The 26,312-nt window shown below is 43.4% G+C and overlaps 2 protein-coding genes across 2 annotated transcripts in view; both read right to left on the bottom strand.

Annotated features, from left to right (window-relative positions):
• The window catches only part of LOC140207819 (uncharacterized), a 76,537-nt gene that overhangs the window by 44,641 nt on the left and 5,584 nt on the right, over positions 1 to 26,312 (bottom strand). Inside the window, 1 exon segment of the mRNA XM_072276380.1 lies at positions 1 to 168. Within this exon segment, the coding sequence (XP_072132481.1) occupies positions 1 to 168 (168 nt within the window).
• On the bottom strand, positions 216 to 2,973 carry LOC140208411 (uncharacterized). Its single transcript, XM_072277076.1, has 2 exons — positions 2,768 to 2,973; positions 216 to 1,351 (listed from the first exon to the last, which is right to left on the bottom strand). Exon 2 carries the CDS (start codon positions 1,005 to 1,007, stop codon positions 393 to 395), a length of 615 nt encoding a protein of 204 aa, XP_072133177.1. The 5' UTR covers positions 1,008 to 1,351; positions 2,768 to 2,973; the 3' UTR covers positions 216 to 392.

A 26,312-nucleotide genomic window follows, 5' to 3' on the forward strand; every position in this document is an offset into this window, starting at 1 on the left:
ATTTGGTTGATGTAGCTGACAGAATCTCTTTCCAAAGTCTGAGCAGGTGAATGGCCTCTCCCTAGTGTGAATTGACCGGTGTGTCAGTGGGCAAGATGACCGAGTGAATCCCTTCCCACAATCTGAGAAGGTGATCGGCCTCCACCTGATGTGAACTCGCTGGTGTCTCTGCAGATGAGATGACCGAGTGAATTCCTTCCCACAGACTGAGCAGGTGAACGGCCTCTCCCCAGTGTGAACTGACTGGTGTCTCAGTAGGTGAGATGACAAAGTGAATCCCTTCCCACAGTCTGAACAGGTGAACGGCCTCTCCCCAGTGTGAACTCGCTGATGTACCTTCAGTTGGGATGAGCAAGTGAATCCCTTCCCACAGTCTGAGCAGGTGAATGGTCTCACCCTAGTGTGAACTTGCTGGTGTATCTGTAGAAGAGATGACCAAGTGAATCCCTTCCCACAGACTGAGCAAGTGAATGGTTTCTCCCCAGTGTGAACTCGCTGGTCTGTAGATCAGATGAACGAGTGAATCGCTTCCCACACACTGCGCAGGTGAACGGCCGCTTCCCAGTGTGAACTGACCGGTGTTCTTGTAGGTTAGCTAACTGTGTGAATCCCTTCCCACACTCTGAACAGGCGAATGGCCTCTCCCCAGTGTGAACTCGCTGATGTACCTTCAGTTGGGATGAGCGAGTGAATCCCTTCCTGCAGTCTGAGCAGGTGAATGGCCTCTCCCCAGTGTGAACTCGATAATGTACCTTCAGTTGGGATGAGCAAGTGAATCCCTTCCCACAGTCTGAGCAGGTGAACGGCCTCTCCCCAGTGTGAAGTCGCTGATGTACTTTCAGTTGGGATGACTGAGTGAATCCCTTCCTGCAGTCTGAGCAGGTGAATGGCCTCTCCCCAGTGTGAACTCTCTGATGTACCTTCAGTTTAGATGAGCAAGTGAATCCCTTCCCACAGTCCGAGCAGATGAATGGCTTCTCCCCTGTGTGAACTCGCTGATCTGTCATTACATTAGATGACCGTGTGAATCCTTCCCCACAAATTCAGCAGATGACCAGCCTCTGCCCAGTGTGAATTGCCTTGTCCCAGTGTGAACTTGCTGATGTACCTTCAGTTGAGATGACCGACTGAATCCATTCCCACTGTCTGAGCAGATCAATGGGTTCCCCCCTGTGTAAAATGATGGGCATGCCCGTCAGTCAGGTAATTGAGTGAATCTCTCCCCACAGTCTGAGCAGGAAGGATGATCGAGTGAATCCCTTGCTCCACTTCTTAAATACATGGACAGAGACAGCAAAACTGGTGTGTTGTGTTCAAGATTCCCATCGACAAATTCCTTGTCATTTTTAACCTGTAAAAAGATATACAAAATCTATCAATGGGTGTCGGACAACATTTCAGATGAGATTACTTGAGTTGTCAAGGTGTGATCTGGCATCACACTGTTACAGTGAAGTTCAACCCAAGTTGGAGAGAGAAATCATCTTCTAACTGGGCACAATGCTGGTAACAGGAATGACCATCAGACTCTCTGATGCTCTTCCTCTCTCTATAACAATGGGGCATTTCTGCCATCTCCAATCTGTGACCTGGCTCAGTTTGACTCTCTCCATTGGTATTATTCCCTGTTCCCACTGAGCTGCATGGGTTCCTGACCCCACAGTAACTGAAACACTCTCATGCAAATAGCCGGCAGTGCATTCCACGCACCCACCACTCTCTGTGTAAAAAAACTTACCCCTGACATCCCCTCAGTATCTATTTCCAAGCACCTTAAAACTATGTCCTCTTGTGTTAGCCATTTCAGCCCTGGAAAAGAATCCTCTGGCTATCCACATGATCAATGCCCCTCATCATTTCATACAGCTAAAAAAGGCTCTAAACATAAACAAGAAAATTATACATTATTTTGAGGATTTGTTAGAAGTATACAAAATTATGAGGGTATACATAGAGTAAATGCAAGCAGCTTTTTCCACTGAGGTTGAGTGAGATGACAACCAGAGGTCATGGGTAAGTGGGGAAGGTGAAAATTCAACGGGGACATGTGGAAAAGTTCTTTACTGAAATGGTCATCAGAGTGTGTAATGAGATGCCAGCAGAAGTGGTGAATATGAGCTCAGTTTCACCATGTAAAAGAAGTTTGGATGGGAGCCTGGATGGTAGGGGTATGGAGGGCGATGGTCCCAGTGCAGGAGGTTGCATTAGACAGCTTAAATGTTTTTTCAGCGTTGACCAGATGGGCCAAATACCCTGTTTGTGTACTGAACTTCTCCATGTTTCTATGACAGAGAAGCTGGCCAAACTTGTTTGGAAGGGAAAAGGTAGGAGTGACAATGGAGCAGCAATGGCTGGAGTTTCTGGGAGCAATTCAGGAGCTGAGTGATAGATACATCCCAAAGAAGTGAAAGCATTGAAAACGCAGGAGGACACAACCATGGCTGATATGAGAAGCCAAAGCCAACATAAAAGACAAAGAGAGGGCAAACAAAAGAGCAAAAACTATTGGGAAGCTTTTAGAAACCAACAGAAGATGACTGAAAACAAAGTCAGATGAGCTGAGGGTGTGGAATTATGATATTGTAGTCATTAATGAGTCTTGGTAGCATCCAAAAGTCTGAGGCATTTAGAAGAACAAATTATCCGGGGCGTCAATATCTGTTGAAGACCAAGGTTCCCTGCACCAGTTACCTTTCAACTTTTATTTTGGCAGGCACATACAAACCCTACACATTCAAAATTCCACTTCTGAAGGCCTCCCACTTACCAAGTACTCCTTTGCCAGAAAACAGCCTGTCCAGATCCTTTCTGACACCATCAAAATTGACCTTTCTCCAATTTAGAATCTCAACCCATGGTCCAGACCTCTCTTTTTCTATCAACAACACACATCAAAGTTGCTGGTGAACACAGCAGGCCAGGCAGCATCTGTAGGAAGAGGTGCAGTCGACATTTCAGGCCGAGACCCTTCGTCAGGATTAACTGAAGGAAGAGTGAGTAAGGGATTTGAAAGTTGGAGGGGGAGGGGGAGATCCAAAATGATAGGGGAAGACAGGAGGGGGAGGGATAGAGCCAAGAGCTGGACAGGTGATAGGCAAAAGGGGATATGAGACGATCATGGGACAGGAGGTCCGGGAAGAAAGACAAGGGGGGGGGAAGATCCAGAGGATAGGCAAGAGGGACAGAGGGAGAAAAAGGAGAGTGAGAGAAAGAATGTGTGCATAAAAATGAGTAACAGATGGGGTACGAGGGGGAGGTGGGGCCTTAGCGGAAGTTAGAGAAGTCGATGTTCATGCCTTTTTCTATATGCTCTCTTTTTCTATACTTACTTTGAATTTCATGGTATTATGATCACTAATTTCTGTCACCAGCCCTGGATCATTTCCTAACAGCGTATTGCACACTTCTACATCAGGAATTTTATGTACTGATTAAGGGCACATTTGACAAACTCTACCTCATCTACTTCTTTTACAGTATGGGAGTCCCAGTCAATATATGGAAAGTTAAAATCACTTACTGAATCAACCTTTGTTTCTTGGAATAGTCTGTGATCTCTCCACAAATTTGTTCCTCTAAATCCCTCAGACTGTTGGGTGCAACCAAATCCCAGTAATGGTTACAATATCATAATTCCCTGTCCTGAGCTCATCTGGCTTTCCTACGATGCTTCTTGCATTGTGATATACACAGCTCAGCACATTCACACCATGCTCAACCATTTGATTGCTGACTCTGTCTGAGGTCTGAACAACATCTGGCTGGTGTCAAGAAAACAAACTCTCCCTCATTGTCACACAAACAAAGATGCTGATTATGGACGACAGGAGGAATGGAGACAGGCTAACCCCTATTGACATCAATGGATCTGGGGTTGAGAGGGTGAACAGCTTTAAGTTCCTCGGCATAAACATCACCAAGGATCTCACATGGTCTGTACATACCGGCTGTGTTGTGAAAAAAGCACATCAGCACCTCTTTCAACTCACACAGTTGAAGAAGTTTGGGATGGGGCCCCAAATCCTAAGAACTTTCTACAGGGACACACAATTGAGAGCATCCTGACTGGCTGCATCACTGCCTGGTATGGGAACTGTACTTCCCGTAATCACAGGAACCTGCAGAGAGTGGTGCAGACAGCCCAGCACATCTGTAGATGTGAACTTCCCACTATTCAGGACATTAACAGAGACAGAGGTGTAAAAAGGGCCCAAAGGATATTGGGGACCAAATTCACCACAAACACAAACTGTTCCTGCTGTTACCATCCAGGAAACGGTACCACAGCAAAAGGACCAACAGGCTCCAGGACATCATCTCCCAGCAGGCCATCAGACTGATTAATTCAGGCTGATACAACTAAATTTCTATGTTCTATTGACTGTCCTATGTACAAACTATTTATTATAAATGACTATAAATTAAACATTGCACATTGTTGCGCGATAGCAACAAGAGCACTCTGCGATGGCTATTTAACCTCATTCTCCTTCCTGACTCTCACCCAGTTTCCTGTGTCCTGCACCCTGGGTGTAACTCACCTCTCTTCATGTCATATCTATCACCTCCTCCAACTCCTGGATGATCCAGAATTCATCTGTTTCAAGTTCCAACTCCTTAAAGTGCAGGGTTACAAGCTGCAGCTGGATGCACATCTTGTGGGTGAAGGCATCAGTGACAGTGGAGGTCTCCCCACCTTCCCACCAATGTCTCCTCTTATTAGTAATATCCAATGTGCACATAAATCTCATACTGTGCATTTTGTTTTACCCGGTAACAACATATGCACACCGAATTTTATTTAGAGAGGTATTAATTTTAACAGTTAGCAAATCACTGTCAATAAGAACTTTGATCCCCTCTGGGTTTGATCCAGTTCATCTGCACTCTCACACAGAATATGTAGCAGGCCTGTAAAGGTTAATGGAGGATTTTCTTACCAGAGCTTTTGCACATTATTTATATATGGTTTACTTGCTAAATTACACTTTAAAAAGTCAGATTTCCAACTATCACTCCCCACTTGTAAATTCTCCAGCAACTTTTGCATCGTCACAATACACACAGGTAACACCAGTTTCTGTATTGTACATAAATATTTCCCCCTAACCCTCCCCCAGGTGACTGACGGTGGTGAACTCAGTGATGGCAATGCCAATGAATATGAAGGGAAGGGCAGTAGTCTGTCTCATTGGAGTCTGGCACATTTGTGATGTGAAAGCTACTTGTTACCCAGGGCAAAGGTGTTTGATATCATTATGTACCTGGAGAGAGTGGGACAAAACATGTTCTCACGGGTAGAAAAGTCTAGAACAAGAGGAGGTAGAACAAGCAACAGACACAAAATGCTGGAGGAACTCAGCAGGCCAGGCAGCATCTATGGAAAAGAGTACTAATGCTGAGTTCCTCCAGCAATTTGTGTGTGTTGCTCGGATTTCCAGCATCTGCAGATTTTCTCTTGTTTATGACTGGAGGCAGAACAAAGGTGATTTTCTCAACAGCTGATGTAAAAGATTTTGTTGCCTTTCTTCGAGTTCCCAATCCTTGCATTTAGACAGCTGGAGCTCAGCTCAACTTTCCGTCACGGCGGGACAACCGTCAAAGTAAATGTCCGCTTTCTGATTTATTTCCATTTCCCTCCGAGGGAAGTTGGGGCGTTTGTGAAGCATCTCCTGCGGCCAGAGTCTGATGTGTCGCTGAGAGGTAGGAGGAGACCGCTCAGCCCGTAGGTTTGATGCCGGTTCCCCGGGGAGGGAGAGGGGGATTTTATTGAAAGGATGAAGACGGTGAGAGAGGGGGTGGACAGGATATTTGTCCTGGTGGGGACAGGAGGGGCTCATCTGTGGAAATGTCTGAGCCCACGGTGGTGGCGAGCAGAGGAATTTACCACATTGGGGGGCAAACACCGGCAGACTGTTGACCCGCAAGTGGGGTCAATGGTCCGGGCGAAGTGACAATTATTTGTGTTTTGTTGAGATTGTACCGGGAATATGGTGTAAAATCCCGCTCCCCACACTAACACGGGTCATACAGACCAAAGAACAAACTGCCGGAGGAACTCAGTTGGTCGGGCAGCATCTGTGGAGGGAAATGGACCGTCAACATTTTGGGCCGAGACTCCCTCTGGACTGAGAGTGGACAGGAAATAGTCAGAGAAAAGAGGTGAGGGGTGGGGATGGGGCAAGAGCTGGGGAGTGAGAGGTGGATCCAGGTGAGGGGGGAGGTGGAAAGGTGGAAATAGTGACGGGGTGGGAGATGAGTGTTTGGGGCAACACGGGGCTGCAGAAGATGAAAATTAATTCCACAGAGGATTAACAAAGAGGTTAGAGAGTATTTGTTATGGAGAGTGCAATGAAGATTCACCAGACTGATCCCCGGAGTGGTGGGGTCATCATATGAAGAAAGATCAAATGCAATAACCCTTTCATTTAGAGAATCGAGGACTGAGAGGTGAACACATTGAAATGCACAACATCATTACCGGTTGAACCAGGGATCCCAGTCTCTGAAAAAGGGGGTGGACTGTCTGGACTGAGATGAGGGGAAATGTCTCCACTCCGAGGGTGGTGAATGTCTGTAAATCCCCACCACAGAGGGTGGTGAAGACTCAGTGATCGTCTTCACATAAAACAGAGGCTGGTAGATGTGTGGAGACCGGAGGGATCGAGGAAATGAGGATCGGGCAGAAACATGTGGCTGAGATGGGAGAGCTGCCACCATTCTGTTGATGGTTAGAGGGGCTGAATGGCCACCTCCTGCTGTTTCTCACTTGGTGTTTCAGTGTTCCTGTCCAGTGAGGCAGGAGGAATGTGAATAGAAATTAGAAACATAGAAAAACTACAGCAGAACATAGGCCCTTCAGCCACAATGCTGTACCGAATATATCCTTACCTCAGAAATTACCTAGGGTTACCCATAGCCCCCTATTTTTCTAACTTCCATGTCCAGGAGACTCTTCAAAGTCCCTATCATATCCGTCTCCACCACCATCACTGGCAGCCCATTCCACACACTCACCATTCTCTGTGCAAAAAAAAACTTACCCCTGACATCTCCTCTGCACCTACTCCTCAGCACCTTAAACCTGTGTCCTCTTGTGGCAAATATTTCAGCCCTGGGAAAAAGCCTCTGACTATCCACAAAATCAATGCCTCTCATCATCTTATACACCTCTATCAGGTCACCTCTCATCCTCCATCGCTCCAAGGAGAAAAGGCCATGTTCACTCAACCTATTCTCATAAGACATGCTCCCCAATCCAGGCAACATCCTTGTAAATCTCTCCTGTACTCTTTCTATGGTTTCCACGTCCTTCCTGTAGTGATGTGAACAGAACTGAGCACAGTACTGCAAGTGGGGTTGACCAGGGTCCAATTTAGCTGTAACACTACCTCTCAGCTCCTAAACTCAATCCCAGGGTTGATTTAGGCCAATGCACCGTACGCCTTCTTAACCACAGAGTCAACCTTCGTAGCAGCTTTGAGTGACTTATGGACTCGGACCACAAGATCCCTCTGATCTTCCACACTGCCAAGAGTCTTACCATTAATACTATATTCTGCCATCATATTTGACCTACCAAAATGAACCACCTCATACTTATGTGGGTTGAATTTCATCTTCTACTTCTCAGCCCAATTTTGCATCCTACCAATGTCCGCTGTACCTCTGACAGCCCTCCACACTATCTGCAATACCTCAAACCTTTGTGTCATCATCAAATTTACTAACCCATCCCTCCACTTCCTCATCCAGGTCATTTATAAAAACCACAAAGAGTAGGGGTCCCAGAACAGATCCCTGAGGCACACCACTGGTCACCGACCTCCATGCAGAATATGACCTGTCTACAACCACTCTTTGCCTTCTGTGGGCAAGCCAGCTCTTGATCCACAAAGCAATGTCCCCTTGGATCCCAGGCCTCCTTGCTTTCTCAATAAGCCTTGCATGGTGTACCTTATCAAATCCAATGTTTTTCTGATGTTCGCCTTAAACTAGACTGGTGTTTAATATTGTGGATCTGTAAAAGATAAATCAGTTCTGTTTCAAATCTCATGTCACAGATACTTACTGTCTCTGCCGCAATCACATTGAACGCTAGAGAGGCCACTCAGTCCGTCTGGTTCCTGCCCATGTTTCTGTTCCATATCAGTATTGTAAAATCTAGCCCTGTTGTTCACTTCACCTCTCACTCTCCCCATGATGACAGGTTGCAACTCGTCACTACTCCACAGGAGAAGAGATTTCCCTTGAACTTCATAGAATCAGAAATCGAGAGCAGATTACAGGCCCCTCGGCTCACAATGTTGTGCCAATCATGTAACCTACTCCAGAAACTGCCTGGAATTTCCCGACCGCATTGCCCTCTATTTTCCTAAGCTCCATGTACCTGTCTATTGGTAATCATTTTCCAATGTCTATAGATTCAGGATCAGTTCCTGTGGATTGGAGGGTAGCTAATGTTATCCCACTTTTGAAGAAAGGAGGGAGAGAGAAAACAGGCAATTATAGACCAGTTAGTCTGACATCAGTGGTGGGGAAGATGCTGGAATCAATTGTAAAAGATGTAATAGTGGCACATTTGGATAGCAGTGGCAGGATAGGTCCCAGTCAGCATGGATTTACGATGGGAAAATGATGCTTGACTAATCTTCTGGAATTTTTTGAGAACGTAACTATGAAAATGGACATGGGAAAGCCAGTGGATGTAGTGTACCTGGACTTTCAGAAAGCCTTTGATAAGGTCCCACATAGGAGGTTAGTGTGCAAAATTAGAGCAAATGGTATTCGGGGTAGGGTACTGACATGGATAGAAAATTGGTTGGCAGACAGGAAACAAAGAGTAGGGATTAATGTGTCCTTTTCAGGCAGTGACCAGTGGGGTACCGCAAGGCTCGGTGCTGGGACTGCAGCTATTTACAATATACATTAATGATTTAGATGAAGGGATTAAAAGTAACATTAGCAAATTTGCAGATGACACAAAGCTGGGTGGCAGTGTGAAATGTGAGCAGGACGTTATGAGAATGCAGGGTGACTTGGACAGGTTGGGTGAGTGGGCAGATGCATGGCAGGTGCAGTTTAATGTGAATAAATGTGAGGTTATTCACTTTGGTGGCAAGAACAGGAAGGCAGATTACTATCTAAATGGTGTTAAGTTAGGAAAAGGGGAAGTACAATGAGATTGAGGTGTTCTTGTTCATCAGTCACTGAAAGTAAGCATGCAGGTACAGCAGGCAATGAAGAAAGCTAATGGCATGCTGGCCTTCATAACAAGGGGAATTGAGTATAAGAGCAAAGAGGTCCTTCTGCAATTGTACAGGGCCCTGGTGAGACCACACCTGGAATATTGTGTACAGTTTTGGTCTCCAAATTTGAGGAAGGACATTCTAGCTATTGAGGGAGTGTAGCATAGTTTCACAAGGTTAATTCCTGGGATGGTGGGACTGTCATATGTTGAAAGATTGGAGCGACTGGGGTTATATACGCTGGAATTTAGAAGGATGAGAGGGGATCTGATTGAAACGTATAAGGTTATTAAGGGATTGGACACGCTAGAGGCAGGAAACATGTTCCCGATGTCCGGGCAGTCCAGAACCAGAGGCCACAGTTTAAGAATAAGGGGTAGACAATTTAGAACAGAGTTGAGGAAAAACTTTTTCACCCAGAGGGTTGTCGTTCTGTGGATTGCTCTGCCTCAGAAGGCAGTGGAGACCAATTCTCTGGATTCTTTCAAAAAAGAGTTAGATAGAGCTCTTAAATATAGCAGAGTGAAGGGATATGGGGAGAAGGCAGGAACTGGATACTGATTGTGGATGATCAGCCATGATCACAGTGAATGGTGGTTCTGACTCTAAGGGCCGAATGGCCTACTCCTGCACCTATTGTCGATTGTCTAAGAGTATCTTAAAAGACCCTACTGTATCCACGTCTACCAATGTCTCTGGCTGTGCATTCCACACACCCACCACTCTTTGACATCTCCTGTGCGCCTGCTTCCAAGCACCTTAAAACTATGCCCCTCGTGTTAGGCATTTCAGCCCTGGGAAAAAGCCTCTGGCTATCCACATGACCAATATCTCTCATCATCTTATACACCTGCATGAATTCCCTGCATGATTTTCTCCAGGCTGAATAAGACGATGAGCTCCCTGTGTATTTGAAGTTCTTCAGTGCTGTGAAATAATTTAGCTGAACTCCTTTGCTGCTCTTTTCAAAGTTTTCGGTCATTTTCACTAATTTCAAAGGACTGTGCCTCAGACAGCTGGGTTGTTGCAATGCGCCTCTAAAGTCTGACAGCAGACTAGCGAATGAATCTTCGATGGAGCAGAGTCTGAAACCAATGAGATGCCGGCCTGAGTCAGGACTTTGAGGCTCCAGAGAGAGATGGGGTCTAGAGTTTATGAGGAGGAGGAGGAATCAGACCAGCAGGATGTGTCTACAAATGAAACATTTGGAAACTGATTGATTGAAAAAAAAAGTTGGTTAATTTCTCCAAAATACTGGAAGAAATCAGCAGACCTGGCAACAAATGTGGAGAGGAATAAGTAGATAACATTCAGGCCGAACCCTTTCAGCATGCCTGGACTATGTACTCCTCTGCTTAGTCGCTACCTGAACTGCAGAGTTCCTCCAGCATTTTGTGTGTGTATGTCTCTGTACTTCCAGCAACTGCAGAATCTGTTGTGTTTTATACCTACGTTTGTAAGAGGATTGTACTTTGGCATTTGATACACGTTGATATTGAGTATATTGTTTATGGGAGCCGCTTTCTTCGTTAAAACAGCTGCTGAACAAAAAAAAACTTAGGTATGGACATGGAACAGGTGCTTACAGAAACTTGTAATGGCGCCGTGATTACCCATAAATCCCTGCATTAGAAATTTCGCCGAAGCACCGATCAAATGCGCAGGCGTAAAGGTTGTGACGTTTCGAATATCACGCATGCGCGCAGTACGGTGGGCCTAAGTAGATCGGCTGCAGGTAAGAGGGAGTCTCCGGGGGTTAGTAGGGGGTTTCAACACCGACTTCGGGTAGTTGCTGTTAATTCCGGACTCCGTGACCCGCAATCCCGGGACAGTCCTGCTCTCTTCCCTCTCTCTCAGCCCCACCATCCGTACACGGGCCCCGGGGAGCTTCCGGCTGATGAGGGAATGGGAACCGATGGGTCTCTCAGACAGAGCTGAGCTCCAGCTGTCTAAATGCAAGGATCGGGAACTCGGAGAAAGGGAACAAAATCTTTTACATCAGCTGTTGTGAAAATCACCTTTGTTCTGCCTCCAGTCACAACCAAGAGAAAATCTGCAGAGAGGGCACAGTTTTAAGGTGCTTGGAAGCAGGTACGAAGGAGATGTCAGGGGTGTTGTGTTCTTTATACGTACCGTGGGTTACTGATAACAAACCACATTCTGCAGAACTGAACTTGTATTTAACAGCAGCAAAACCATGTCTTACACTGCCATGCTTCTCGATCATTCTTCATTTCTGCGCATGCTGGGAACTCTGTCCAGTCACGTCCTGACACGTGATATCACCACAAGGGGTGAGTTTTTTACACAGGGTGGTGAGTGCGTGGAATGGGCTGCCGGCCACAGTGATTAAGCCGAATACAATAGGGTCTTTTAAGAGGCTCCTGGATAGGTACACTTCGTGTAGAAAAATACAGGGCTATGGGGAACTCTAGGGAATTTCTGAAGTAAATAATGTTCAGCACAGCGTTGTGGGCCGAAGGGCCTGTATTGTGCTGTATTGTATTGTGTTGTATAAATGGGGAAGTCACTTACCCATGACCTCTGGTTGTCGTCCCACCCAACATCAGTGGAAAAAGCTGCTTGCATTTACCCTATCTATACCCTCATACCTTTTGTACACTTCCAACAAATCCTCAAAGCAATGTATGATTTCCTTGTTTATGCTTAGAGCCTTTTTTAGCTGTATAGGATGATGAGGGGTATTGATCATGTGGATAGCCAGAGGCTTTTCCCAGGGCTGAAATGGCCAACATGAGGGGCGTAGCTTTAAGCTGCTTGGAAATAGGTACCGAGGGGATGGCAGGGGTAAGTTTTTTATACAGAGAGTGGTGGGTGCGTGGAATGCACTGCCTGCAGTGGTGGTCGAGCCAGATACAATAGGGTCTTTTAACAGCCTCTTAGATAGGTACATGGAGCTTAGAAACATAGAGCCATGTGCTAGGGAAATTCCAGGCAGTTTCTAGAGTAAGTTTCATAGTTGGCACATCATTGTGGGCTGAATGGCCTGGAATATGCTGTAGATTTCTATGTTATATGTTGAACTGCGAAATAACTTTGGCTATCCTACAATCCTCTGATAATCCCCCGTCACTAAGGATGATTTAATTATCTCTGCTAGGGCCCCAACAATTTCTGCGCTACCTCCCGTAGGGTCCGAGGGAGCACCTTGTCATGCCCTGAAGATTTATCCACCCTAATCTGCCTCAGGATAGCAAACATCTCCTTTTCTTTAATCTGTACAGGTCCCATGATTTTAATGCCACTTTTCCACACTCTCATTGACACTGTGTCCATCTCCTGAGTAAATGAGATGAAAAAAAATATTTAAGATCTCCCCCATCTGCTTTGGTTCCACACGTGGATTGCCACTTCAGTCTTGCAGAGGACCAATTTTGTGCCTTGCAATTCTTTTGCTTTTAATCTATCTCCAGAATCCCTGAGGATTATCCTTTATCTCTTCTGTGAGGGGAATCTCATGCTTTCTTTCAACCATCCTGAATTATTTCTTATGTGTCCTCTTGCATTTCTTATACTCCATAAGAACCTACCTGCCTATCCTTGTTATGCAACTCCATTTTGTGCTTCACCAGGTTCTCAATATCACTTGAAAACCAAGAGATACAGTTTCTATCTTTACCTTTTATTCTGACAAGCACATACCCACTTTGTTCTTACAAAATTTTGCTTTGAAGTCCTCAATTTACCAAGCACACCTTTGCCATAAAGCAGCCTGTCCCAGTCCACAGTTGCCAGATCCTAGTGTCATAATTTCAGTGTTGTTCCATGCCCTGAACACATCTGCCTTTCCTAAACTGCTCCTTGTATTGAAATATACAGGGCTCAGCATGTTCACTGCACCATGCTCAACTTTTTCATTCCTGAATTTGTCTGAGGACTGAACAACATCTGTCTCCACAACCTCTCCACTATCTGTTCTGTTATTCAGGCCTCTATTCCCCCTGTAACTTTAGCTTAAACCCCCCCCTTACCCCTACCTCCCACCGTACAGCTCTATCACCCCTTTGGCTTTCCTCTCCCAGATTAATAAAAAGGAGGTGCATACCAGGTACAGGCAGATAGGAACAAATGGGGCACATATGAAATACAGGAAATTCAAGTGAACACTTATGAAAGAAATAAAAGAAGGCGTGAGGTTGCCCCAGCAGTCAAAGTGAAGGAGAATTCTCAGGGATTCTGCAGATATATTATGAGTGAAAAGATTGCAAGGGAAAAAATTAATCCTCTGCAAGATCAGAATGGTAATCCATATGAGGAGACAAAATAGATGTGGGAGATTTTTTTTTGCATCCATATTTACACAGGAGATGGACACAGAGTCTATAGAAGTGAGGCAAAGCAGCATCAACTTCCTGGACCCTGTACAGATTACAGAGGTGGAGGTGTTTGCTGTCTTAAGGCAAAATAGTGTGGATAAGTCCCTAGGGCCTGACAAGTTGTTTCCTGGGACTCTGCGGCAGACAAGTACAGAAATTGTCGGGGCCCATGCGCAGATATTTAAATCACCCTTAGTGACAGGTGAGGTACTGGAGGATTGGAGGACAGCCAATGTTGTTCTGCTGTTCAAGAAAGGCTCTAACAATAAACTAAGAGATTGTACATTGGTGAGCTTGACATCAGTAGTGGGAAAGTTATTGGAACGTGTGTGCAACCAGATATATACTGTAAGTACTTGGATAGATGTGGACTGATTAAGGATAGGCAGCATGGCTTTGTGCATGGTAGGTAATCAGGAAAGTGGATGAAGGCAAGGCAGTGGATGTTGTCTACATGGACTTTAGCAAGGCACTTGACAAAGTCTCATATGGAAGGTTGGTCAAGAAGGTTCAGTCACTCAGCATTCAAGATGAGACAGTAAATTGGATGAGACACTGGCTTTGTGAGAAGCCAGAGTGTGGTAGCAGATGGTTGCCTCTCTGACCGGAGGCCTGTGACTAGTGGTGTGTCATAGGGATCAGTGCTGGATCTGTTATTGTTTGTCATCTATATCAGTTATCTGGATGTTAACATGGTTAGCTGGATCATCAAATTTGTGGCTGACATCAAGATTGGTGGTGTAGTGGACAACGAGGAAGACTATCATGTCTTGCAGTGTGATCTGGACCCGCTGGAAAAATGGGTTGAGAAATGGAAAATGGAATTTAATGCAGACAAGTGCAAAGTGTTGCACTTTGGTAGGACCCACCAGGGTTGGTCTTACACAGTGACTGGTCGGGCACCGAGAAGCATTGTAAAAGAAATGAATCTGAGAATACAGGTCTATATTTCACTGAAAGTGGTGTCACAGTTTGATAGGGATGGAAAGAAAGATTTTGGGACATTGGCCTTCATAAACCAAATTACTGAGTACAGGAGATGATGTGATGTTGGTGTTGTACAAGACATTGGTGAGGCCGAATTTGGAGTGTTGGGTCCAGTTTTGGTCACTGTTACGTACCCCGTAACTGGGTTGCCAAACCAGCAGAAATGGATCACTCAGTTGGAGTCTGGATTACTGGAACTAAGAAAGTTTTATTAAAGGAATAAGCAACACAGTACCCTAATAGTAAGGATATAAATGCAACAGGTTAGCAATGAATAAACACACATGTACACAGAACTAGGATAATAGGATCAATCAAGCTCTATCGCAGTCTAGGGGTAAAATGATCAATCACAAGTGACAGAGTTCAATTTAGTTCATTTCGCAGTAATCGCTTTTGTGCCGTTGAAGAGAGAGAGAGAGAGAGAGAACGAATGAATATTCAAATCGGATTTCAAACAGACCTTCGATATTCCTCACAGTTAGCTTTCGGGCGAGCCCTTTGTAATGTCTTCTGAGGTCACCGACTGTGACCCCTCCGTTTCAGACATGATCGTTCTTCTGCGGTGAACCTAGCACCCAGGCAAGGGCGGACCCACACACCTGGTTCCCGCCGACCGTAACTTTCCACCCTGTGCGTCTATGGCTGGTCCCGCGACCAGCCCTCCAAAACTCCCACCGACTTGTGGGGGCGCTCCGCTTCCAGGGTCTCGTTACCTTGTGGTGTCGTGAGTGGTGTCTATTGCCTTAGCGAACCTGTCCCTTTTTATCCCCCCTGTTGGGGTATCGCCTGTCCATCAGACTTCAAACGGTTCAGGGTTTCAAAGCAGCCGGTCTTGACAATACTCAGACCGGTGTCTCCTTCCGTTAAACTCTCTCGTCTCTTCATTAACATTTCCAAATGTTGCTCCATTGTCTTACTTATCTCTCCTCCTGAAGACAGGTGGCAGATCAACTGACGATCCCACTGCTGATAGCACAGGACAGTCAACATCTCAGTCTTTGCACACCTTTGTCACATCACCAACCTACAGGAAGATGTAAAAGAGGTTGAAAGAGTTCAGGGAAAGTTCGCAAGGATGTTGCCAGGTCTGGAGGACTTGGGTTATAAGGAAAGATTGAACAGGATGGGGCTTTATTCCTTGGAATGTAAAAGATTGAGGGGAGATTTGATGGAGGTGTGCCAAAATTGAGGGTTATAGATGGGGTAAATGCAAGCTGGCTTTTTCCACTGAGATTTGGTGGGACTCCAACCAGAGGCCATGGATTAAGGGTGACGTTGAAACATGAAGGGGAACATGAGGGGAAACTTTTTCACACAGACAGTCATCCGGGTGTGGAATGAGCAGACAGTCCAACTGGTGCATGCGAGCTCAATTTCAACATGTAAGAGGTTTGTATAGGTACCTGGATGGTAGGGGTACAGGGGTAGACAGTTTAAATAGTTCAACACAAACTAGATGGGCCAAAGGGCCTGTTTCTGTGTTGTACTTTTCTATGACTCTGTGACAAGAACATGAAATAATATTAATATTCATTTAATTCCTTTTAACAGCTGTGCAGACCAACCATTCATCTGGGCAGAAGATGTTTTCATGGCTTTAAAACTGTGGCACTTTAAATTGACAGTAGATAAAAGAAAATCCCAGCTGTACGTCAACAAAGGGGAAACCCATTCATCTGCTCAGACAGTGGGAATGGATTCAGTCGGTCATCTCAACTGAAGGTACATCAGCAAGTTCACACTGGGACAAGGCCATTCACCTGTTCTGTGTGTGAGAAGGGATTCAGTCGGTCTTCCCACCTGTGGACACACCAGTCAGTTCACATCGAGCAGAGGCTGGTCATCTGCTGAATTTGTGGGGAATGTTTCACTCGGTTATCTGACCTAATGGCTCACCAGAGAGTTCACACCGGGGAGCGGCCGTTCACCTGCTCAGACTGTGGGAAGGGATTCACTGTGTCATCTCAGTTACTGAGACACCAGTCAGTTCACACCGGGGATCGGCTGTTCACCTGCTCAGACTGTGGGAAGGGATTCACTAAATCATGTAAACTGAAGGTACATCAGCGAGTTCACACGGGAGAGAGGCCGTTCACCTGCTCAGACTGTGGGAAGGGATTTACTGTATCGTCTCAGTTACTGAGACACCAGTCAGTTCACACTGGGGAGAGGCCGTTCACCTGCTCAGACTGTGGGAAGGGATTTACTGTATCGTCTCAGTTACTGAGACACCAGTCAGTTCACACTGGGGAGAGGCCATTCACCTGCTCAGACTGTGGGAAGGGATTCACTTGCTCAGTTAATCTGAAGGTACATCAGAGAGTTCACACCGGGGAGAGGCCGTTCACCTGCTCAGACTGTGGGAAGGGATTCACTCAGTCATATCAACTGAAGGTACATCAGCGAATTCACACTGGGGTGAGGCCGTTCACCTGCTCAGTGTGTGGGAAGGGATTCACAAAGTCATCTGCTGTACTGAGACACCAGTCAGTTCACAATGGGGAGAGGCCATTCATCTGCTCAGTGTGTGGGAAGGGATTCATAGAGTCATCTCAACTGAAGATACATCAGTGAGTTCACACCGGGGAGAGGCCGTTCACCTGCTCAGACTGTGGGAAGGGATTCACTTGCTCATCTCATCTACTGAGACACCAGTCAGTTCACACTAGGGAGTGACCATTCACTTGTTCAGTCTGTGGGAAGGGATTCAATTGGTCATTTCACCTGCTGACACACAGGGAAATGGCCGTTCACCTGCTCTGTCCGTGGGAAGGGATTCATTACGTCATCTCAACTGAAGGAACATCAGCGAGTCCACACTGGGTCGAGGTTGATCACCTGCTCGGACTGTGGGAAGAAATTCTCTCAGCCAAATCAACCAATTGGGCATCACTGAGTTCACACCGGGGAGAGGCAGATCACCTACTGTGAATGTGGTGAAGGATTTGTGGTGGACATGGACTGTGCCTTTAAATGAGAGAGAGAGAGAAACTGTCTACAGTACTGCTGCCTGCTTCTTGGTTGCCATGGTGAGAGAGAGGCGGAGTTATGTGATGGACAGTTCGATGTTCACAGTTGCTTCTTGGTTGCCATGGTGTGAGAGAGGCGGAGTTATGTGATGGACAGTTCAATGTTCACAGTTGCTTGGTTGCCATGGTGAGAGAGGCGCAGTTATGTGATGGACAGTTCGATGTTCACAGTTGCTTCTTGGTTGCCATGGTGAGAGAGAGGCGGAGTTATGTGATGGACAGTTCAATGTTCACAGTTGCTTGGTTGCCATGGTGAGAGAGGCGCAGTTATGTGATGGACAGTTCGATGTTCACAGTTGCTTCTTGGTTGCCATGGTGAGAGAGAGGCGGAGTTATGTGATGGTCAGTTCGATGTTCACAGTTGCTTCGTAGCGAGTTTATTTAAGCAAGGTCAGATGACTCTCCCAGAGACACACAGTGGGACACCGGTTACGGCGACCGGTCAGTGAAAGGAGGCCAGTGACAGAGGAGTCACTGGGTGGAACTTTCGAGTGCCCACAAGCGAGGGTTGAGGATCGATCAGGGTAATTGATCAGTGGCTGTCACGGTGTGTGTAAGGGCTGACCCTGTGGAGGCTACCGGTGTGTCTACCCTTGCCTGGGAGGTAGTTTACCCTCGAAGACGGTCCCCTTAGTGATAAGCTGCGTTTGGCTAACTCGAGAGTGGATTTGGAGCCTGACGACGGAAGATCAACGGTACCTGTTTACTCGTTCTTCTCCAAGTGTGGTTTTCACCTTGGATCACAAATACCTTCCTCACACACACCAATTCCGTGGATCACAAATATCTCTCTCTCTCACTCTCTCACTCTCTCACTCTCTCACTCTCTCACTCTCTCACTCTCTCACTCTCTCACTCTCTCACTCTCTCACTCTCACACACACACACACACACACACACACACACACACACACACACACACACACACACACACACACACACCAATTCCGTGGATTGAACTGAACTTCCTTACATTACCATCGTAAGACTTTAACTCTTGCCACCCGAGATTTAACCAGTTTGGGAATTGTATTTACACACAAATATATGCATAACATTGCTAACTTTTGATTTACCTGGTTTAAGTTACTATATTGAGTAGTTACTAATAAATAGTGATTTTTAATAACAAAACCAGACTCCAAGTGTGCTCTATTGCTGCTGGTTCATTTAGACCATTGTGTGTACGTAAATAGATTCATTCAGTTATCTATCCTTATGACACACTACCAGGTTCACACTGTTGAGAGGGTGTTCACCTGCTGTAAATGTGGGAAGCGATTCACTCAATAATCTTACATTATGTAACTCTCCCTTGGCTAGCAGCTTAATATAGGGGGTGATAGCCCCCAAGCCCGGCCAAACTTAAGAAATCTCGTTTGGGTGGATGCTGCGCGATATGTCCCCTGTTACAAATCAGTACCCTGAAATAACAAACAGTACACAACATGCGATTATACAATTGAGCTTCATAACTTTTACTCTGACTATGGGGTTAGTGAAGTAAACAAATAAAAGAAAAAGGGTCCACTCTCTCCATTCACATCTTCTCATCTCTCCCCAGCAAAAGACCACAAAAATGTCTCTTCCAGACTCACAAGGAAGAACATTTCTGTCATTGGATACCCCATACTCCAAAACCCTGTTATCTCTATTCGTAACCTAAACTTCTGCAGAGAAACCATTACCTCAGCAGTGAAACAGTGTAGAGAGGCCATTACATTAGCAGTGAAACCTTACAGCATGGTACACTTATGACAGACTACCGGATTCACACTGGGGAGAAAGTTTCAATAAGCTTCAAGCTCGATATTTGTCCATCGCCATTGCAGAATACAATTTTGAGAGTGACTGTCGGTGCTGAACTCTGCAATTATTGCTGCTGCTCACCACACCCAGTTCTGCACCCTGGTCACTGGGCATGGGAGGAGTTTCTTCTGCTGCATATTCACTTTTAATGGGAGTGGAGTTTAATATTCTGGATCTGAGACAAATAAATCAGTTTATTTTAAACTGTCTCTGGTACTTAGTGAATTTATAACATATATAGTGTACAGTAAAGAGTCAACTCAGGCCGGCTGGACCATGCCAGTGATTCAGTTCCACGACAGTCCTTTTTAAATCCTTCCCTGTTGTTCATCTCTCGCTCTCCCTGTGGTGATGGGTTCCAAACAGTCACCACTCTGTGGGTGAAGAGGTTTCCCTTGAATTCTCTGCAGACTGAAGAAGTCCAGCTGACTGCAGTTCTGTCTGAGATGCTCTTCGCCCCTCCAATCTCTGGGCTGAGGAAGAATGACATTGGTAGTTAACCTCCTTAATCACGACTCATTTCCACATTATGAGTCATTTTCCCTGCTTCTAAAGAGTTGTTAGAGAACATTACTGTCCTCTAAAGACTGAAAGCAGAATGGGAAACCATCAGCTGGATTTTCAATGATGCAGGGTCAGAAACCAGAGGCGGGTCTGCACAGGGCAGAGTTTGGGGCTCTGAACAATGGTTGGGATAAGAACGAATGATGAGGAGAAGGGGATCAGCAGTGGGGCGTGGCAACGAATGACAGAGTAGCAAGATTTGGAAGCTGATTGACAGATAAAATAATTTGGTTGTCTGACTGCTGACACAAACAATTCCTGTGGTGAGGTGCTCCACTGGTCGAGGAACATGCGTGTGTTGGGAATGGTTTTATCTATTGAAGGGGTTGTTCCTGCTTGTTTATCCTGTAATATTATATCCGGATGGTTATTATGGATTTTCTTATTCATAATTATGTATTGATTATCATATAACTTGTAAGATTTTGACTCTAAAACTGGATCAGGTTTGAATTTATTGTGCCTTGATGAAGTTACAGTGGTCGTTCATGAGTTTGTATTTTAAAGCAAGATTTTGGTGAATGATATTTGCCACTTGATTGTACCTGCATAAGTAATCAGATCCATACTTTAATAACAGTTCAAAGATTGCGAAAATTATTCAGGAAGGGTCCCCATAACATTAAAAAAAAATCATGTTTCGAATCAGAAATCGGACAACGAATCTTCTCTAGATTAAGGCACAACATAACGTCAGATAGTCATTGAACATGAGTGGGCGGGGCAGGCTCCTTCCACTTGAGCAAGATCGCCCTCCTGGCCATAAGAGACATAAAGGCCAATACCCGCAAATTAGATGGCTTCAATTTTGTAGCACTGTCCTCAACAAAACCAACCATGGCAGTCAAAGGATTGGGCTTAAAGCTGACATTCAAAAGTGCAGAAAGCGTTTGAAATACATCTTTCCAGAATTTTTCAAGGTTCAGACATGACCAAAACATATGAATTATTGTGGCCACTCCATTACCACATCTATCACAGTAAGGGGAAAATATCTGCGTAGAAACGGGAAAGCTTATCCTTAGACATATGAACTCTATGTACCACTTTGAATTGTAATAAAGAATGATGAGCACATAATGATGGAGAATTAATCAATTTTAAAATAATCTTCCAGCTCTCATCAGATATGAAAACCTGTAAATCCCTTGCCCAGTCTCCTTTAATTTTATCTAAAGAGGCCATTTTCAGTCCCGACAGTAGACCATAAATGTAAGATATTGAACTGTTATCAAAGGGTTTCAAATTAAAAATTCTATCTAATATATTCTTATCTGGACTTGAAGGAATGTAAGTAATTGAGATCTTTAAAAACTCTCTAATCTGTAAGTATCGAAAAAAGTGAGTGTTGGAAAGGTTAAATTTCGTTGAAAGTTGCACAAAAGAAGAGAGATTCCCTCCATCAAACAAATCCTGAAATCGTTTATTATTCAGTCTATCCCATTCTTTAAAAGATGAGTCAATTAAAGATGGTTTGAAGAAAAACAATTGGAAAATATGGGACTTGAGAGGGAGAATCTCAATAAACCAAAATGTTTTCTGAACCGTAACCAAATCCTCAATGTATGTTTAACCACCACATTGTCAATTTGTTTATTTAAAGGTAAAGGAAGCGAGGATCCAAGTAAAGAAATAATGGAAAATTTTATAACAGAGTTGGCTTCCAATGAAGCCCATATAGGACAATTATCATGGTTAATGTAATATATCCAGAACGTAATATTATGTATATTAACTGCCTAATAATATAACCTATAATTGGGTAGGGCAAATCCTCTGTTCTGTTTGGGTTTTCGAAGGTGAGCTTTACTTATACCAGGTTTTTTATTCTTCCATATACAGGAAGAAAGAATTGAATCCAAAGAGTCAAAAAAAGATTTAGGAATAAAAACAGGCACAGCTTGAAAAAAAGTATATAAATTTAGGTAAGATATCCATTTTAATAGAATTGATTCAGCCAATCAGTGATAAAGAAAGAGGCAACCAATTAGAGAGTGTGTTTTTAAAGTAATTCAATACACTTTAAAAATTTCCTTAAATAAATCTTGTCAATTCTCAGTAATTGTTACTCCTAAATATGTAAATTGTTTTATTAAAATTTTATAAGGCAGGTTAATATCAGTTAGTATTAAATTGTTTAAAGGAAACAGCTCACTTTAATGTAAATTTAATTTATAATCTGAGAACTGACTAAAATTAGTCAGTCAACGGGACACAAATAGTAAGGAGGTTGTCACATTAGATATAAAAAGGAATAAGTCATCAGCATAGAGCGACACTTTATGAATAGTACCTCTCCTTAAAATACAAGTGATCTCTTCAGACTCTCGAAAAGCAATTGATAAGGGTTCTAATACCAAATCAAAAAGCAGAGGACTCAAAGGGCAACCTTGTCTAGTTCCACATTGGAGTTTAAAGGGTTTAGAATTCTGAAAATTAGTAAGAACCCAAGCGGAGGGAGATAAATAAAGTAATTTAATCCAATGAATAAAGTTAAGTCCAAAATTAAATTTTTTGAAGGATGTAAATAGAAAGTTCCATTCAACTCTGTCAAAAGCCTTCTCTGCATCCAAAGATATCACACATTCCGGTATTTCCTTAGATGGAGAATATATAACATTTAACAAACGCCGTATATTAAAATGGGAATATCGATTTTTAATAAATCCTGTCTGATCATCTGAAACTACAGAAGATATAATATTTTAAGTCTGCGAGCCAACACTTTAGATAAAATTCTAGTATCAAAATTGAATAAAGAGATAGGTCTATACAAAGAACATACAGTAGGATTCTTATTCTTTTTGAGAATGAGCAAAATGAAAACTTAGTAAAAAGACTGCTGTAGTCTTCCTACCTGAAAGTAATCAGTAAGGGTAGAACATAATTGTGGTATAAGCAAGGAGCCTTATTAAACTCTTCAGAGAATCCACCGGGTCCTGGGGATTTCCCAGAATGTGATTCTCAAATAGCCTGAGCACTTCCCTCCTGGGAAATAGGTTGATCCAATTGCCTACAATCATCTAACGAAAGATTAGGAATATTTAATTGATCTAAAAATTATTCATTGCAATATTATCATTAACAGAGCCAGAACTATACAATTTAGAATTAAATTCCCTAAAAGTGTCATTAATTACAAGGTGGTCAGTTGTCAGGTCCCCATTAATTTTACGTATTTCTTTAATTTGCCGATTGGCTGAAAATGGCTTCAATTGATTAGCCAGTAGCTTACCAGTTTTATCTCCGTGAATATAAAGTTGACTTCTCTCTTTTAAAAGTTGGCTTTCAATTGGATACGTTAAAAAAAGATCATATTTAGTTTTAGTTTCAACACGTCTCATATGTTTCAGGATCAGGTACTGAAGTCCAGTTGCTTTAACTGATTGGCTAATTCATTTCTTTCTTTGTTAGCTTTTTTAATGATGTTTGCAGTATAAGAAAATTTGACCCTGGATGTATGCTATAAAAGTATCCCATATAATAAGGCTAGATGTCTCTTGCAACGAATTTTCTTCAAAAAAAAAGTAATTTGATTCTCCATAAATTTTTAAAAATTCTCATTGAATAACAGAGTTAAATGAAATCGCCAGAATCTACTCATGGGGATAGGACCAGAAAGATTTAAAGATAGAATTACAGGAGAGTGGTCAGAGAGAGCAATTTCTTTATATTCAATCAATTGAACTAATGGAATCATTTGACTATCAATAAAAAACTAGTCAATCCTGGTATAAGAATGATAGCCATGAGGGAAAAATGAATGGATGGAGAAAATGCCAAGCATCAACTATACCATATTTAGTTGGAAAAGAATGGATAAATAAAGCTGATTTATTAAGTGTGGATGGTTTAATAGATGAGTGATCTAATACTGGATCTAGTCAGCAGTTAAAATCTCCTCCCATCACAAGGGAGTACGTACACAAACCTCGCAAAAATGAAAATAGACGTTCAAAAAATCCTGGATCATCTACGCTGGGGCATAAACATGAGCAAAAACAATCAACTTACTGTCTGAACTCCCTGATACAATAACAAATCGACCATTAGGGTCCGAAACAACTTTATGCTGAATAAAGGAACTGTATTATCTACAAAAATTGAAAATCCACGTGATTTTGCATTAAGCGAAGAGTGGAATTGCATATCCTTCCACCGAATAAAAAAATGTAAGCTATCACAGCTGCGTATGTGCGTTTCTTGTAAAAAAAAAAGTGCTTTTAATTTTTTAATATAAGCAAACACTTTATTCCTTTTGAAGGGGTGATACAGCTCTTTCACATTCAAACTAAATAGGTTAATATTTTGAACCATTTTACATACCAATCAATGTGTAATTAAAAAATCTAGCCATAAGTTATTAAAACTAGAAAGCAAACCGTAAAGTAAGGTATTCAAACAAACAATCATACATTCAACCCAACAGAGCTCCCAGAGAGAAATAGGCCCTACCCCCCTCCCCTACCCAAAGCGAGAAAGCTGACCAATAGACAGTCAGTGAGCTAAGAACTAAGTACCGGCCCCAAAAAATCCTGTTGACAGAGAAAAAACCTCCAGTCCTGCAAGGTCATTATGCCCCTACCAAGACACAACATAAAAAGCAAAATAACTCAGTATTCGAAAATATGAAAGGATCACTTTAAACAAATTCAAAGAAAGCTGTATTAAAATAAAGCCTTAAAAAGGGATAAAATAAAGTAGTATCAGAAAAATATATAACAAAAGACAATATATGAACAGCCAAAACGTAACCTTATTTCAAATTCATATTAACAGAAGAAAAAACTTGATCAAATAAGAAATATAACAGTTTTAGACTTCATCCTTCAGAAACTCTTTTGCATCTTCAACTGAGTTTATTCTTTTTCACAATCCGTTCTTCAAAACGATACTCAGACGTGCGGGGAACTGAAGGGATGGTTTATATCCTTTATTATAAAATTCCAACATAACTTCTTTATATTTCATACGATCAGCCAAAACTTAGGTGAATAGTCTTCCACAAATCTAACCTTGTAATTTTGGAAATTGATCATTCCTTGTCTCCGGGTATGGCGAATTAAAAGGTCCTTAATACGAAATTCATGAAAGGCTAGTCCGACCAATCTGGGTTTCGCTGCCAAGGACAATGGCTTCAAAGTCAGAGAGCGAGAAGCTCGATCGAGCTTTGGCTCCGAAGTGAATAAAGCAGGGAAAAGCTGCTTCAGAAAGTTTGCAAAAAACTTCGTAGGGTCAGCGCCTTCAATTGATTCTTCAAGACCCAGGATTCACAAGTTATTTCTCCTGTTTTTGTTTTCGAGACTGATGATCCTTTTCAGCATTTTATCACTAGATAAAGATAACTCCTTGCAGAGTTTAATTGTATCTTCAACGCCCTCTTCAAGTGTTATTAGCTTCATAGTATTCTCCTGAATTTGGTTCTCATGCTCAAATAAAGTTCGCTGAATTGTATCCAATTTGCCGTTAAGCAGTTGAAACTCCTCAGAGAATTCCTACTTTTGCCGTTTAAGGAAGTCACTGATTGAATCCAAAGTGACTGGGGATTCATCTTCTGTTTCTCTTTCTTTTGCAAATGCTTTGGTTCTTTTCCCAGCCATAGTAAAGCAGTATTGAAGTATTATAATAAGATTTCAAAAAAAAAATGACTGGTAGAGACAATTAAGTAAACAGGGTAGGAGCAATCGAAAAGCAACCAACAGGGCTCTGACTGCTTCTTATACCTAACATATGCTTCCTTCTTCCGCTTGACGAGTTGCCTCACGTGTTTCGACAGCCACGGTTCCCTTTTCCTACCATTTTTTCCTTGCCTCAGTGGGACAGACCTATCCTGAACCCTGCACAAGTGGTCCCTAAACTTCCTCCACATTACTTCTGTGCTTTCACCTTTGAACACCTGTTTCCACTTTACTCTCGCTAGTTCCCGCCTCATCCCTTCATAGTTAGCCCTTCTCCAGTTAAGCACTTTCCCATTTTGTCTGTTTTTATCCTTTTCCATAGCTATGCTGAAGCTAAGGGAGTTGTGGCCACTCTCACCAAAATGCTCCCCCACCAAGAGGTCTGCCACCTGACCAGGTCATTACCCAGAACTAGATCCAGTATGGCCTCTCCTCTCATCGGCCGGTCACATACTGTGTCAGGAATCCTTCTTGAATACATCTGACAAATTCAGCCCCATCTATTCCCCTTGCAGTCAAGAGGTGCCAGTCAATATGAGGGAAGTTGAAATCACCCATAACTACAACCCTGTATTTCCTGCACCATTCAAAAATCTGCCTGCTTATCTGCTCTTCGGTGTCCCGAGGGCTATTTGGGGGCCTATAGACTACTCCCGG

This window comes from Mobula birostris, chromosome 13 (genome assembly GCF_030028105.1).
Source record: "Mobula birostris isolate sMobBir1 chromosome 13, sMobBir1.hap1, whole genome shotgun sequence".
Taxonomy (NCBI): domain Eukaryota; kingdom Metazoa; phylum Chordata; class Chondrichthyes; order Myliobatiformes; family Myliobatidae; genus Mobula; species Mobula birostris.

Coding starts and splice junctions, on each gene's coding strand:
- LOC140208411 (XM_072277076.1), bottom strand. CDS start 1,007: ATGACAGATCAGCGAGTTCACACAGGGGAGAAGCCATTCATCTGCTCG.